Source organism: Gallus gallus, chromosome 2 (genome assembly GCF_016699485.2).
Source record: "Gallus gallus isolate bGalGal1 chromosome 2, bGalGal1.mat.broiler.GRCg7b, whole genome shotgun sequence".
NCBI classification, from domain to species: Eukaryota; Metazoa; Chordata; class Aves; order Galliformes; family Phasianidae; genus Gallus; species Gallus gallus.
Genome location: NC_052533.1, coordinates 79,020,621 through 79,034,255, shown reverse-complemented (window position 1 = coordinate 79,034,255; position 13,635 = coordinate 79,020,621). Strand labels below are relative to the sequence as shown.

The following is a 13,635-nucleotide window of genomic DNA, read 5'->3' as shown; positions in this document are numbered from 1 at the left end:
CATGGTCTGGTACGTAAAGATGTACTTTCTTTTCATCTGTTTTAAATCATTTCTGTAGTATCACTGAATGCCCTTTTGTTCCACTATTGCAGGGCTCAGTGAATAACAGGCCCACCTTTATCTTATCTAATGCTTTCATATTTTAAGACTTTTCAGAGGTCATTCAGCATAGAAGATGATTTTAGCACTCAAGGAATTTTTTTAAGTGGGGAGCATGTTTGTTCTTTGAATGTCGCCTGGCTTTTTGAAGTCCAAGTCAGAGGGTTTGACTTCTGGAATTCAAAACATGTGGAGTGGCAAAAACCTTTTATGTATTTGCATCAGTTACTCTCCCTACATGAAGTTTTTGCATACGGTCTGTAGTTTTTATAAACACCATTCTGACACCTTAATACATACACTGTATTAAATCATGAACATAGTAATTGCAGAAAATTTGTAAGATTAGTAGGTCCTGTCAATTATGTTATGAAACTTAGTTATTTGTTTAGAAAAACTAGGGTGTCTTCCTTTGTACTAGTATATGCATAGACAGCCTTTGAAATCAGTAGCCAAAATCCAAGTGTTATTCTTTCCAAGAGAAAATTCTTTAATTACCTGTTGATACTCCATTTACACAATTAATGCCTGAAAGCAATCATACAGTGTGTTAGCCCACTTAGTGTGAATATTTGTAGTCTGACTGTTTAATTATGGGATCAGAGTCTTTCTTGAATATACTGTGAAAAGGTAGTGCAATTTTCCTAAAAGTTTTTCTGTCATTACATGTTTATAAGAGGCTGTCATGAAATAGAGATATTTCATTAACTATTGCCCTATTAATGCTGTGTGTCCAGAGCAGCGCTTTTCTATAGTTCAGAGTGAAACAGTGCACTTAGATTTATGTGCATATGTCAGCACTGAGATATCATACTCCTCAAGGGGAAATTGTTCTGAATAACATTGAGTAATTCTTCCATATGCCAAACAAGTTATGATTAACCCGTTAACACAATGTTATGAATGCTTTCTGGCTGTGGAAATAGCGAGTCATACTTGGAACATAGCTTGTATAAAATGAGTGGTTAGTATATTTGTGATACAGTAGTTCTCAGTGAAAAAATCAACTACTCCCATGTTGCCATATTTGCAAGGAAGCACAGCTTAGAGAGGAAAATATGTTAAACTTTCAACTCCAAATACCCGTCTGGGCTAAGGCAACGTCACTCAGAAAAGCAAATATCAACACCAGTGGGTTGTTCCATGGGCTTCAGACACTCTACAGTATATGGCATTGGAGTCCAAACTAGGGATCTATCCAACAGTCATATCTGTGAGTCACTAAGTATTATCTACTTCATGCCAGTTTTCCTAGGTCACAGTTATTGGTATGGTTCAGAGCCTGAAGTGGCTGGCAGATGTCTGGAGATGCTGTGACAAAATAGCCATAGTTAAAAACATTCAGATTGGGTTTGATTTTTTTTTTTTTTTAAAGAACCACTGTGCAGTGAAAATCATTCAATTTGCTATGTGTAGAAATGCATAGCTATAATTTTATGCCGTGACCTATATCAAGAATGAATTGCTGTGAGTGATCATGATCACTGGTGATATCCCACACTGCACTGTCATCGGGCCTATTGGTATACATTCACTCAAATCACATCACTGCAGCAATCTGTATTGGAAGTTTCACTCTCCATCTGAAAGTAACTGCATAAAACCTGCAGAAAAATTGTCCATTGCAAACCCATGTAGACAGCCAAATTATGGCAGCTCATCATCCTTTAGATTGCCATGGAAAAGAACATCCACTTACATAATTGATGAAAATCTGGCACTTCTGAGAGAAGAGATGCCCAGAGCAGCAAACACACTCAAGTCTGGATGAGCTCTGACAGCCAAGAATCATGGGCAGAAGTCCTGGATACCTCTCAGTCAAAGCTGGAAAACCACAGGCTTCCCTGCAAGACATTTACCAAAAGTGAATGTTGTGTGCCCTGATGTGTAACATCAGTGCCCAAACACTCATCTCCAGGGTATGGAAAATGATAAGCTTGTCAGAAAAGCCTGAGAATCAAATTACTAAAGCAATCCAAGTTCAGATCAGGACAAAAAGGCATGTTTTGACTAGTTAGTGGCAGTGATGACTCACATCAAATATTGCTTCCAGCACAATTTCAAAGCAGCTGCAGGCTTTGTGGTTATGGCATGCTTTGGTGGAACAGTTTGCTTTTAATAGTGTCAAAAATAGTGCACTGTAAATTAATACTGCATTTACTGATGGGTACTCATGCCAAGTGTAGACATGCAGTGACACCTATTAGCAGTGACAGCTTTTGATTGGCCCTGAAATGGTCAGGCTGTTGGACTTGATCTCTGAAGGTCTCTTCCAACTGAACTATTCCGTTCTGTTCACTCTTTCAGTGGGACAGTCAAATTCTTCAGAGCTTGGCATCATTTTGTGTTAATATTTATATAATATTTATATATTTTGTCAATTCTTAGAAAAAGATCATGAAAAAGGTCAAAGGCTGATGTACATTCTATGACTCAGTCCTGAAATCCCAAGTCTTTCTACCTGAAGAACCACCCTACACAGAAGTCTTTGAGTATCATCTTCTATAATATCAAGCTTATACGTAGTGACTTTTGAAATACATTGAGTGTTCCCAAGCTTTACATATTACTTATGTGTGTTCTAAAGATGAAAGGTAAAGACACTATATTTCATGGTACCTGGGGAGAATACTTTTGTGCCATGGTGAAATCAAAAAGGAACTTTGGTGCTTAACAGAGCTCTCAACTTCTTGAATCATTAAACCATTGCTGGAAATAGAGAACAGGAATGTTGACGAGAATCAAGAACTGTGGATATGAGCATTTTAGATGAGAGATTCTGTCTTAGCAATCCAAAGATGACTGATACCTCTTGTATCTTCTCAGACCCAAGTTCCAAAACTGTGTGTTGGCTATTTTCCGATGCGCATTAAGCATCTGGTGTTTATCTATAAGCCAATATAAGAATTGGCAGATCAATTTGTTTTCAGTTGTTCTTTAACATGATTCTCATCCAGCTCAGCCTATTTGATGCTGAGTAACTGAACATTTGAAGTGAAAGAGCAACTGAGGTCATCCGCCTGGACTGCTGCAAGGCCTTTTTTATGGTCATGCATCACATACTTATTCAAATTGGAGAGATATGGATTTGAAGGGTGGACTGTACAGTGGATAAATAATTGGTTGGAAGGTAACAGCTAGAGGGTTGTGGTCAGCAGCTCCGTGTCCAGGTGGAGGCTGATGATGAGTGGTATTCTTCAGGGGTCTGTCTTGGGACCAGTGATCTTCAACATCTTTATCAGTGAAATAGACACTGGGATTGAGTACACTCTCAGGAAGTTCACTGATGACACCAAGCTGAGTAGTGCAGTTGATTCAACAGAAGGGTTGGATGCCATTCAAGGGAACCTGCCTGGACAAGCTTTTAAAAGGAACCCACATGAATCTAGGTGAGATTCAAAGATATAAAGTGCAAGCTGTTGCATTTGAGTTGGGACAATCCCAGATGTGTACAGATACGGAGAAGAGCAGCCCTGCTGTAAAGGGCTGGGGTGTCTCAGTGGAAGAAAAGCCTTGGTGTGAACCAGAAGTGTGCACTTGTATCCCTGTAGGCTGCCAGTATCCTGGGCTGCGTCCAAAGAAAGGTGATTGTCCCCCTCCGCTCTGCCCTTGTGAGGCTCCACCTGGAGTGCTTCGTCCAGGCCACAGCAACAATGTAGGACTGTTGCAGAGGATCCAGGGTGCTTGAGCACCTCTCTTAGGGAGGAAAGGCTGGGGGAGCTAGGCTTGTTCAGCCTGGAGAAGAGAAGGATTTGGGGAGCCGTCATTGCTACCTCCCTGTGCCTAACGGGAGCTTATAAACAGGAGGGAGACCAACTTTTTACACAGGCAGATAAGGAGAGGACAAGGGGGAAACAGTTTCAAACGAAAAGAGAGGAGTTTAGATTAGAAGTTTTGAGGAAGTTCTTTAGTTAGAGGGTGGTGAGGCGCTGGCACAGCTGCCCAGAGAAGCTATGGGTGCTTCATCTCTGAAGGCACTCAATGCCAGGTTGGATGGGGCTCTGGGCAGCCTGAGCTGGTGGGTGGCAGCCCTGCCCACGGCAGTGGCAGTGGAGCTAAGTGATCTTTAAGATCCCTTCCAACTCAAGCCATTCTATGACTTTATGATTCTGTGATTCTATAGTTTTATGATTCTGTGAATGCATGGTGTTAAGGGGGAGTTGAAACTTCCGTAAAGTCTCTCTGTTTGTAGTAGTGGAAAGTAAAAATTCTGCTTTTATTTTAACCAAGGAAAGAAGTGGAGTTAACTTACAGAAATGATACAGTATTGCAAAAGTGGAGCTGATGTTCTTAGGTACAGCTGCATATCATGAAAAATATTGCAATGTATCACTTTTTTTTTTTTTTTTTTCTGTGCTTTGTAGTCTGTTTTATGTTAAATTGCAACAACATTGTATTTTACCTTAGATTCACTGATGAGTTTTAGTACCTGGCATATACCTCATGAGTCGGACGGCTTGTGTAGTCTGGCTATATAGTCGAGCCATATTCAAATATATAAAACATTCAGGTCCTGTTGTTTTGGAAACCAATCCGATTAGAGAAAGATAACTTTTCATTTTCTAATAACAAAATTTTCACAAATATGCAGATGACTTCTGCCCCTAGGTCTAAACTTGGGAACAATGAAACCTTGTTTTCAAAGTCCCTGGGATGTGGAGGTATTCAAAATATTTCCGCCAGAACAAGGGCTCAGGGTTCTTCTTAAACCAGATTTTTTTTAACAGGAGATGTGTCTGAGACAGCTGGTATTACATGCCTTGCTAGTATTTAGCCTCTGGTCATGTTATGTCTATATTACAAGGCCTTTCACTTTCATTCTTACCACCTAACTCATTCAACTTCCTCCTCAGTGCTGATATCTTTTATCATGACATAGAAGAAAATGAGATTGCTTTAACATGATTTATTTTCAACAAAATCACATTTGCTTTTAAATATGTTTTTCTTAACTCTTAATATACTTGCTTATGAGTTTTTTTATTGTTATTTGGTCTGTTATTGCACCAGCAATTGAATCTAAACCAACCACTTCTTAACTCCATTTTTTTCCCAGCCTTTCAAAGGCATTTCCCTCTTCCAGCCTGACAAAACATTCTACATCTTTCCCAAGTTTTGAGATGACGAAGTTAGTTTTTCAGTATCACAGCTGATTTTTACCAGGCCAGGGTAATTTGAAAACACCGTACTTACATAATCCTCCTCTTACTTAGAAGTTTTTAAAACCTTTTCCTTACGGTTAGTTTTATTAACATCTGATCACAGTTAAAGCTTTCAGAGAGAACTGAAGAGATATCAAGTGCTTCTGTTCTTCTTTTTCCTTATACTATCAGCTGATAGATTGAAAGAGTACAGTAACAAAGTTTTTTTGTTTTGTTTTGTTTTGCTTTATTTTCCTTTCCCTCCTGGTTCTGTTTTGTTTTGTGCCCTGAACGTTTTGGCTCTGTCCCTGTTTGTGTCTACTTCTATGTGATTGCTGAAGAGCTTGGGCTTCTGTTGGATTGGTCTTTTTCTGTACTTCCTAGATGTGGTGATAATATGTTTTTGTACTTTCAGGGTATGCCAGGAAAAATTTACATGTTTACATCTGGATACAGTGTAGGTTGGGCAGGAAAGCAGTGAGGTACAAACATGGGCTGCAGAAGATGCCAATGGAAAAAAACAAAACAATAAGACCATGAGAAGAATACAATGGTAGTACAAAGCAATGAGACTTGAGCATAAGGGATGATTGGGCAGCACTAAAAGGTGATCAGGAAGGAGCTGGATTAATCCTAATGGAGGAATTAGAGGAAGATGAGAGGAGAATAGAAGTAGAATTCCTTCTCCATCCACTTCCTTCTCCATGATGGAGAAGATGCCTCCACATTCTTGCAGGTACACATGTATTAGGGTTCGGTTTTGGTTATGGAGTCATCACATGCAAGTGTGAAGGAAACAAACTGACAATGAGAGAAATAAGCAGCGAATTATTATAGCTAATAGCTACTTGGGAACTGTCTGAGTTGAACACTGCAGTTGTAGATGGTAGATGATGAATAGGCTGATAAGTCAGCTAAAACGAATGGAAAGGCTTACTTAGGGACATAACACACAGGCTGGTACATTTCCAGAAATGCCTACTTAAGTATGCAAAATCTTTCTCTCAAATCCAGTTATGCTTTCTCAAATATGTGATGGAGTTTGGAACGTATGTGTACCATCAAATACATAATCTTTTGCATCTGTAATGTAGGAGTACCTTTTGTTGGTATAGTCTGGGATATGCATATGAAGAATTAGTTCCACAAAATTAGTGTGGATACTAGTATCCTTTTCCAAGAAGCTATCAGTAGATTTTGATTATGGGCTGTGATTGTCTGAAGTTACTTTCCATGTCCAAATATATGTAGTGTTTTAATGGCATTTGACTTACATTGTGTAGATACACAAAATGCTTGTCTAAATTGGGGACTTCGGTATAATCTTATAAAACTTTATATAACCTATCCAATACTGTGTATTAAATTTTGATGTTTTAGTGCATCAAGATGAACAAAATCTTTCTGCCTTACAATTCCTTAGACCCTGTGGAATGATTTGGCAAAGTAATTGTTTTGAAATGCAGCTTTTAATCAGAAGCCACTAAGCACAGGAGAACTACGTTCTTAACTGTAAACAGGGTGGTTAATACAATAAAACCTTGAAAAAATAAACTTAAAGTCAATTTTGAAACATTAGAATGCTGTGAATTTCTTTAATCATGAAGTTGAATCTTGAAACTGCACTTTTAAAATCAAATATAACGCAGTTTCCCCAACGTTTTCTTAAATTAGTTCTCCAAAATCAACTTTCCTTAGTGGTTAACAGAAACTTTCTTGTATTAAAAAAAAAAAAAAAAAAAAACACAAAAAAAGCTAACAAAACCAAACAATGTATATCTTTATTGTGGAGAGAGTTTAAAATTAAATGTTACTTTATGAATGTTATTCCAGAGTGAATTTGACATGCTTCTTCTTTTTTGTCTTGCTGTCTTGCACAGGTATCATTTTTCTTGTTCATTATTTTTGTGGTGTATACCATGCTGCCCTTCAACATGAGGGACGCTATAGTTGCCAGCGTCTTGACCTCTGCATCTCATACGATTGTGCTGAGCGTCTGTCTATCAGGTACAGCTGTTATAAAGGAGCACTTGGTTTGGCAGGTAGGTGCTTTGTGAAATTAATGATTAATTGCATACTTAATATCCTAGTAAATGAGACCATGAGTTTCCCAAATGGTGCTTCTCCATTTCTGAATTGCCACAGACTCAATTCATAGCTAACCACTTTCTAATCCTGAAGCTGTTAGTGAAGTTATGTCTTGCTGAAACACATCCTTAAGTGGTAGAATCTACAGCCACACACACAGCGTTTACCACTCTTAAAATTGTCATTAATAATAAAAAATTCTGTGATACAGCCGTACTCTGGTAGGTGCATTGCCATACATCTACATAAAACACATTCCTTCTCTCCTCATGTCATCAAAGCCTCACTTGTACGCTTAAAAAAAGATTTTTTTCCAGGTAGCACTGTTGTTTTTGACTCAAAAAAACAAACCAAAACAAAACAAAAAAAAAACATTTCTCCTTAGAGTAGCCTCAACTGGGTTTGTTGGAAAGAGGTTGCCCTCTTGAAGTCCAATGTAGGGCTTGTCCTCCTTCTGTATTTCTCAGCCTTTTATTGGAATTTTACAGCCTCCTCCTGGCCAGGCTCGCTGATTAAAGAGGGCAGACTGGCTGCAGATATCGTGACATTTAGAGAATGCACCTGTATTTGCAGTTGGGTTTTGGCTTGTAACTCAACTCTGATCATTTTGCTAGAGAACATGTCACGGAGGAATGATTAAAAAAATAATCCAAATACTGGGAGTTGTTTTTCCTCTCTGTTCTGGAGAATATCTTTCAAATGATGAAATATTACATTTTTTATCGTGGTACTGTGATGAACCTGGGTATCCTTGTTAGAGATCTGTAAAAAAGAGTAAAATGTAAAAAAGTAAATTTCATTTTGAAAAGCGTGTACATGCTTGTTTCTATTTTTGTATTCATCTTAGGGAAGCAAAATTCTTTTAACTTTTGCATCAAAATTGCAACAAAGCTTAAAAGTAAATACATTTTTATAAGTTTATCAGAAGAACAAGGAAGGAAGGCATTGTCTTATTTCTTCCAAGCAACATGAAGTATGAAACAAGTAGTTTCGACTTGCCGTTCAAGTTATGTCATCTTTGTTTGAAAAATGTGCCTCAAAACATAACCAATATTACACTGATTTGACAAAAGTAAATTGCCTTTTAATTAGCAGTTCAGGAAAGTATATTTTATTTCCAGACATGGCTGCAGACTTATGTTATCTGGAGTATTGCAGTTGAAGTCCGATAAACAGTAGATGTTCGCTGTAGAAATATTCAAATGGTGAGATATGTGGCTTTGCATTTCTTCGCTTAATTTATGTTAGCTGTTAGTTGTTGCTGAGCTTGCTGAATTGTGCTGTATGCTAAGCAAGAACCACAGTCATCTGTAGTCAAAATATAATTTAATAATTCATTGATATGGTTATTGTTGATTGTATTTGAATAAGCTGAGGAGATTTTTATTCTTGGTTTCGTGTTGACTTATGGGTTTTATTCAGGGTATCAAAATATATTAATGTGCGTACTACTCTTTCCCTAAAAACGTTTTAGTTTAGAGATGCTGTTTGTGAAATTCATTTATTTTTTCTGACCATTAAAATTAGGTGCAGCTAAAACTAGGCTTTCAGAAGATGTTATGTTTTAGAGACAGAATATCTCTAGAATCAAAAGAAATAAATTATGAACTCTGTTGCGTCTTTGAGCCCTTCTGTAGCCTCCAGTTTCTTTCAGAAAGAGTGGGATCTTTGAGCAGTTTGTAGATTTGTTAAGGGTATTTAATTTCAAGGATATTATTAATTTTCTATTCCCTCTTTGCAAAATCCATTAGATATTCTCTGTGCTTTGGCAGCTGATGAAAGAGCTGAGTGCACTGAGCTGTCATGGATGTTGGACTCGGTCATGGAAGGGACTGAACGCCATTATCACAGCTCACTGTGCCCTCTGTACACATTTAGATGACTGTTTATACTGTGTATAGCAGGAAAAATGCATTGTGTTCTTTTATTTGAAATGAATAAATACAAAAGAAACAATTGGATTACCGATACTGATTATAGTAAAAAGAGAAATAATGTTGGCTAATGATATGCCTCAAGTTGATATAGGATAAATGTATGTAATTAATAAAAAACTGAAGTGAGGTATAGTTATTTAAAAGGCTGGTAATGTTGAATCTTTTTTTTTCTGACAAAAAAGGATGTTGTTGAGGCCTGAAATGAAGTTGCTTCACAGAGCTCAGTCACTAAAGCCCCAAGATGAGGAACTGGCAGTACGCTGACATTTGAAAGCTTAGAAAAGCACACTCAGGGCTGAGCTCAGTAAATCCATGGTTAGGGAGCTGCACTGAGCTTTGACAGAAATATATTATTTTGATTCCAGGGCTACTGGTCCATCTCAGCAAAATAGAAAAAAATATACATGCAGTGACTGTGGCATTTTTTCTTTCTGGCAGGAATTTTTGTTTTTTCTGTAGAGAGGGAGCTGGTATGTGCTTAAAAAGCAGAAAACTAGTAGTATAACAGATCTTCTGGTGGGTAAACAACAGATTTAGCATACATAATGTGTATATATAGCACGTATCCTTCTGTAAAGAGTATGTGCATCTCCTTTAAAACTACTTTCTGTATACTGGAAGACTGATTAATTTTCTCTTTAGTTTCCTGTTCTCTAGGCTGAAGAAGTTATTTCAGTCTTTTTCATATGGTGAATTCTCCTTGCTTTCTCTTCCATCTGGTAGCCCCCTGCTGGACTTTTCTTTGATTTTTTCAGCATCTTCCAATCACTCTTGCTGCTAACCTCTAGCATTTTGGAAGTCATGCATACCTTTAGTCCATCAGCAGAGGAAAATGGGTGTTCAGAAAGAAGTATGTGTTTATGCTGAGTTTAGGCAGACCCTATCTTACTGATTTTGCCACTCCTTTTGTTGTCTTTTGTCAAGTTTTACACCCAAAATTGGCTTCAATAAAACTGAAGGGCTTAGTATGCTTAGATTATCAAGTGTTGGTTATGGTCAGAGGTAAAAAGTTACTGCTGATGTAAAGAATTGAACTCTCTCTTCTTGTTACATGACCTGTGTGTGTTTTCTGGGGAGGGGGGTTCATCCCTGTTGTAAAAATTTGCAATGACGGAGACCTTCTTTTACAAGTCTTGACTTTTTTTTCCATTGTTGCTGAAAGTTAGCGTTAAAATCTTCTTCCTCTTTCCTAGTAGGAATTTGTCTGGCCTTTTTATTTAGCTTTCATCTTCTAGACTTGCAGAACCAGTAGTATCCAATTTCTTTATCTCTCATGAGGGTACTTCTAGACTATCATGAATTCACCTCATAACCTTTTTATCAGTAAAATATTCATTTTAGGCAACCTTAATCAGTTGCCTGCTTTTATACTAGCTCAGCCCTTCATCACTTTCATAGCTCTTTTCTGAGTCCTTCCCCATGTTTCATTAATATCTTCCTTGCAACGTGGATGTTAGCAATAAGGAACACTCCAGGAGCAGCCACAGTGGTGTCAAATGCTGATGGGGGCTGAGCCCACAAAGGGGTTAGTGTGTGCCGGTGCTCAACACAGAGACATGGGCTATGCTATGAAATCCCCAGCCACCCTCTGCTTGCAGCTCTGTGCAGAGCTGAATGCACAGGAATGGGTTCTGTGACAGCAAGGAGGAAAAAAGAGTCTGGTATGCCAGCTTCACCTTATAAAAAAAGCAACTGTGTATCTATGTTTTTTTTTGTTTTTTTTTTTTCTATTGACAATATTAATCCTAACCCTATCTAGGCACATGGTCTGGAATCCTGGACTTTCCCTCTTTTCACACAAACATCCAACTACTATACAGAGAAGCCATAATGTGGGTTTTCTGTCTGCTCCTGGCAGCCTTGTGGTCAGGACCACTGCAGAACACATCTCCATTTATGCTGTTAAGGCATTTGGCTCAGTAGACTTCAGCGGTCAGCATCCTTTTCAGTTATTGCTGGAATGAGAAGTATTCCACTGCTGTCCCTTACCATAAACACATAACCTATTTCTCCCAAAACCAGAGCAGATTCTGATCAAATAGCTGTGGTTTTCCTGCTTTATTATCAACTACTCAGCCGTTATGATCTCACAATGGGTTGATACTATCAATAAAGGCATAAAGGCCTTTTGTTTTTAACTTGTTAAAAATAAGCTAACCAGTAACGTTAAATGTGCCAGAAGGTTGTTGTTTTTACTCTCTCAACAAAAGAATTTATTGGTTTGGAATCCTTTTTTTCTAGCTAAATGTAGGTGTTTTCCAAACTTTGGCTGACTCACTACAAAATGTCACTCATGTTTTTTCTTTAAACTAGTGCTCCTGACTTTTTGGATTTTTTTTTTTTTTGGAGGGGGGCTGCTCCTGGCAGCGTTGAAGATGTGGTCCCTTCTAAAGGGACAAATATGTAACTGTGTCAGCATGTATATATATATATATATATATATATATACACACATATACACACACAAGTTGTTTTAGGCAATGTTCAAGAAAGCATATAGCAAAAAGAAATAAATTGTAATAAATTCTATTTAAGTAGTGTTTGATTTTAACTTCTGTTTCCAGTTCCTTTCTCCTCGATAAATTCTAACGTGGTGTTTGGTCCTGGCAGACAAAAACAAATGCTAAATGAAAATTATTTTAATTTAGAGAACATTTGAATTGGGAAGTGCAAGGGCCATATACACAAGCTCTTGTGCATTCACCATCAGATGGTTTGAAGTCTCCTATTTCAAGGTGAATTATATCCTATATGCTAAGGATAGATAAAGGTGAAGCCGCTACCATATACTTAAGTGATCTGCTGGTATGTGCATGCTAACTAGAACTCTTAGGGATATTTTCTGTTTGACTTCTGATTCATGAGCTTTTTTTGTATTTCAAGATTTATAGTGACTAAGAAATTGGTGATGGTAATCTTCAAAAATAAAGCTGCATTTCCTGTTTTTTCCTACCTATTGTTTCATTTTGTATGGGGAGAGGTTTTTTGTTTTATTTTTATTTTTTATTTTCCTGAATAGGCCATGGGCATTGATTTTTTAATTTAGCAATTAGGCAAATCATTCCCACCTATTTGAATAGAAAGCTTTTTTGCTCCCAGTTCCCAGCAACATCCTTGTTCTTGAACAGAGGGGTTGGTGGCCCAGGAGCATCCTTTTGAACCCTGATTCTGCAGGCTGGAATGGTACCCCACCTGTTCATTGAAAGCATTGGTAGATTAACTCTTGTGGGTACTCAAAGTGAGGCAGGCAGTTTTGATAGCACATGGCAGGTCTTCCTCCTTTTGGCTACTCAACAGTCTGCTGTTGGGGTCCTAGTGATTGGCTTATCAGTTTGCAGCCTCTGCAAGCTTTTATTAGGTACCTCAAAAAGCCATGCTGTTATAGCTGCCTCTCTCTGACTCCTGAGACTGTTGTGACTTATGCAGTCCTGTCCCAGGAACACAGAGCAGTGCAATCCTTTTGGCTTGTGTTCTGTATCTTCTCTCTATCTCTTCTGAAGTTACCAGTGGTTTTCCACTGTGTCACATTTCCTCTACATCTTTAAAAATTAGATCTGTATGGAAGAATCATGTGCTTTTTCAAGGGAAAGTGGTTATCTGATACGATCTTTCTTGCACAAAATTCTGCTGTACTTTATTCTGTTTTCTTTTAACTGTCACGCTTTTCATTATTTTTTCCTTCAAAAATTGTTCAGAAGTCTGATATAACACTTGAGCCTAGCAGGGCTATAATTGTTTAGATCTTCTTTCCTCATGCATCACCAGATTTGGTGTTCTTTAATTGTTTGCTATCGTGTTTAGATCATGTGCTGCTGCACCTGTTGCAAGGACCTACTGCTGCTCACAGCATCCCTCTGCTTCCCCTGTCCTGCAGTTAGTTATTGTGGTGTGTAGGATGACTCCAGTAGACAGACGAAATAGCACTGGCAGCCTCATCCCTCTCCTCTCTTTGGCCATGCACTGTGGACGTCCACTAATGAGAACACAACTACGTACAGATGCCACATGTGCCCCCACCCAGCAGCTGAGCTCAGACTCATAGCAGCTGTCCTAACCCTAACTCAGTCTCCCCAGTGGTTGGCACCTGGATACAGGTGCCCTCGAATCTGCAGCCCTATTCCAGTCAGCCAGGACTCCCCTAGCCCCTCTGTAGTGTAGTCTCTCCCTTAAGGATATGTCTCCCTTCTCAGCTTCCAGGCCACATCACCAAGCTGGCTTTGGTTTGGTGTGCGCTGGTGTTCACACGTGAACTTGCACACTTGACTTTAGTAGCTGCCAGGGGGCCTAGTGCCCATGGCCTGACCCCAGACCTGTGTACACACACTTGCATGTATAACAGGGAATGCTTCGCTCAGGAAAAGAAGAAGAAA

General features: G+C 38.5%; 1 protein-coding gene across 4 annotated transcripts in view; it reads left to right on the top strand.

Annotated features, from left to right (window-relative positions):
• Positions 1 to 13,635, top strand: part of ADCY2 (adenylate cyclase 2) — a 221,309-nt gene that overhangs the window by 55,593 nt on the left and 152,081 nt on the right. For 3 of the 4 annotated variants that reach the window (XR_006937251.1, XM_015282304.4, XM_040695508.2), the window contains exon 3: positions 7,121 to 7,282. The exons of the other annotated variant lie outside the window; for it this stretch is intronic. Coding sequence is in view for 2 of the 3 variants with exons in the window: in XM_015282304.4 (XP_015137790.1) it covers positions 7,121 to 7,282 (162 nt within the window). In the remaining variant the exon portion in view is untranslated. The remainder of the gene's footprint in view (positions 1 to 7,120; positions 7,283 to 13,635) is intronic. 4 annotated transcript variants of the gene reach the window in all.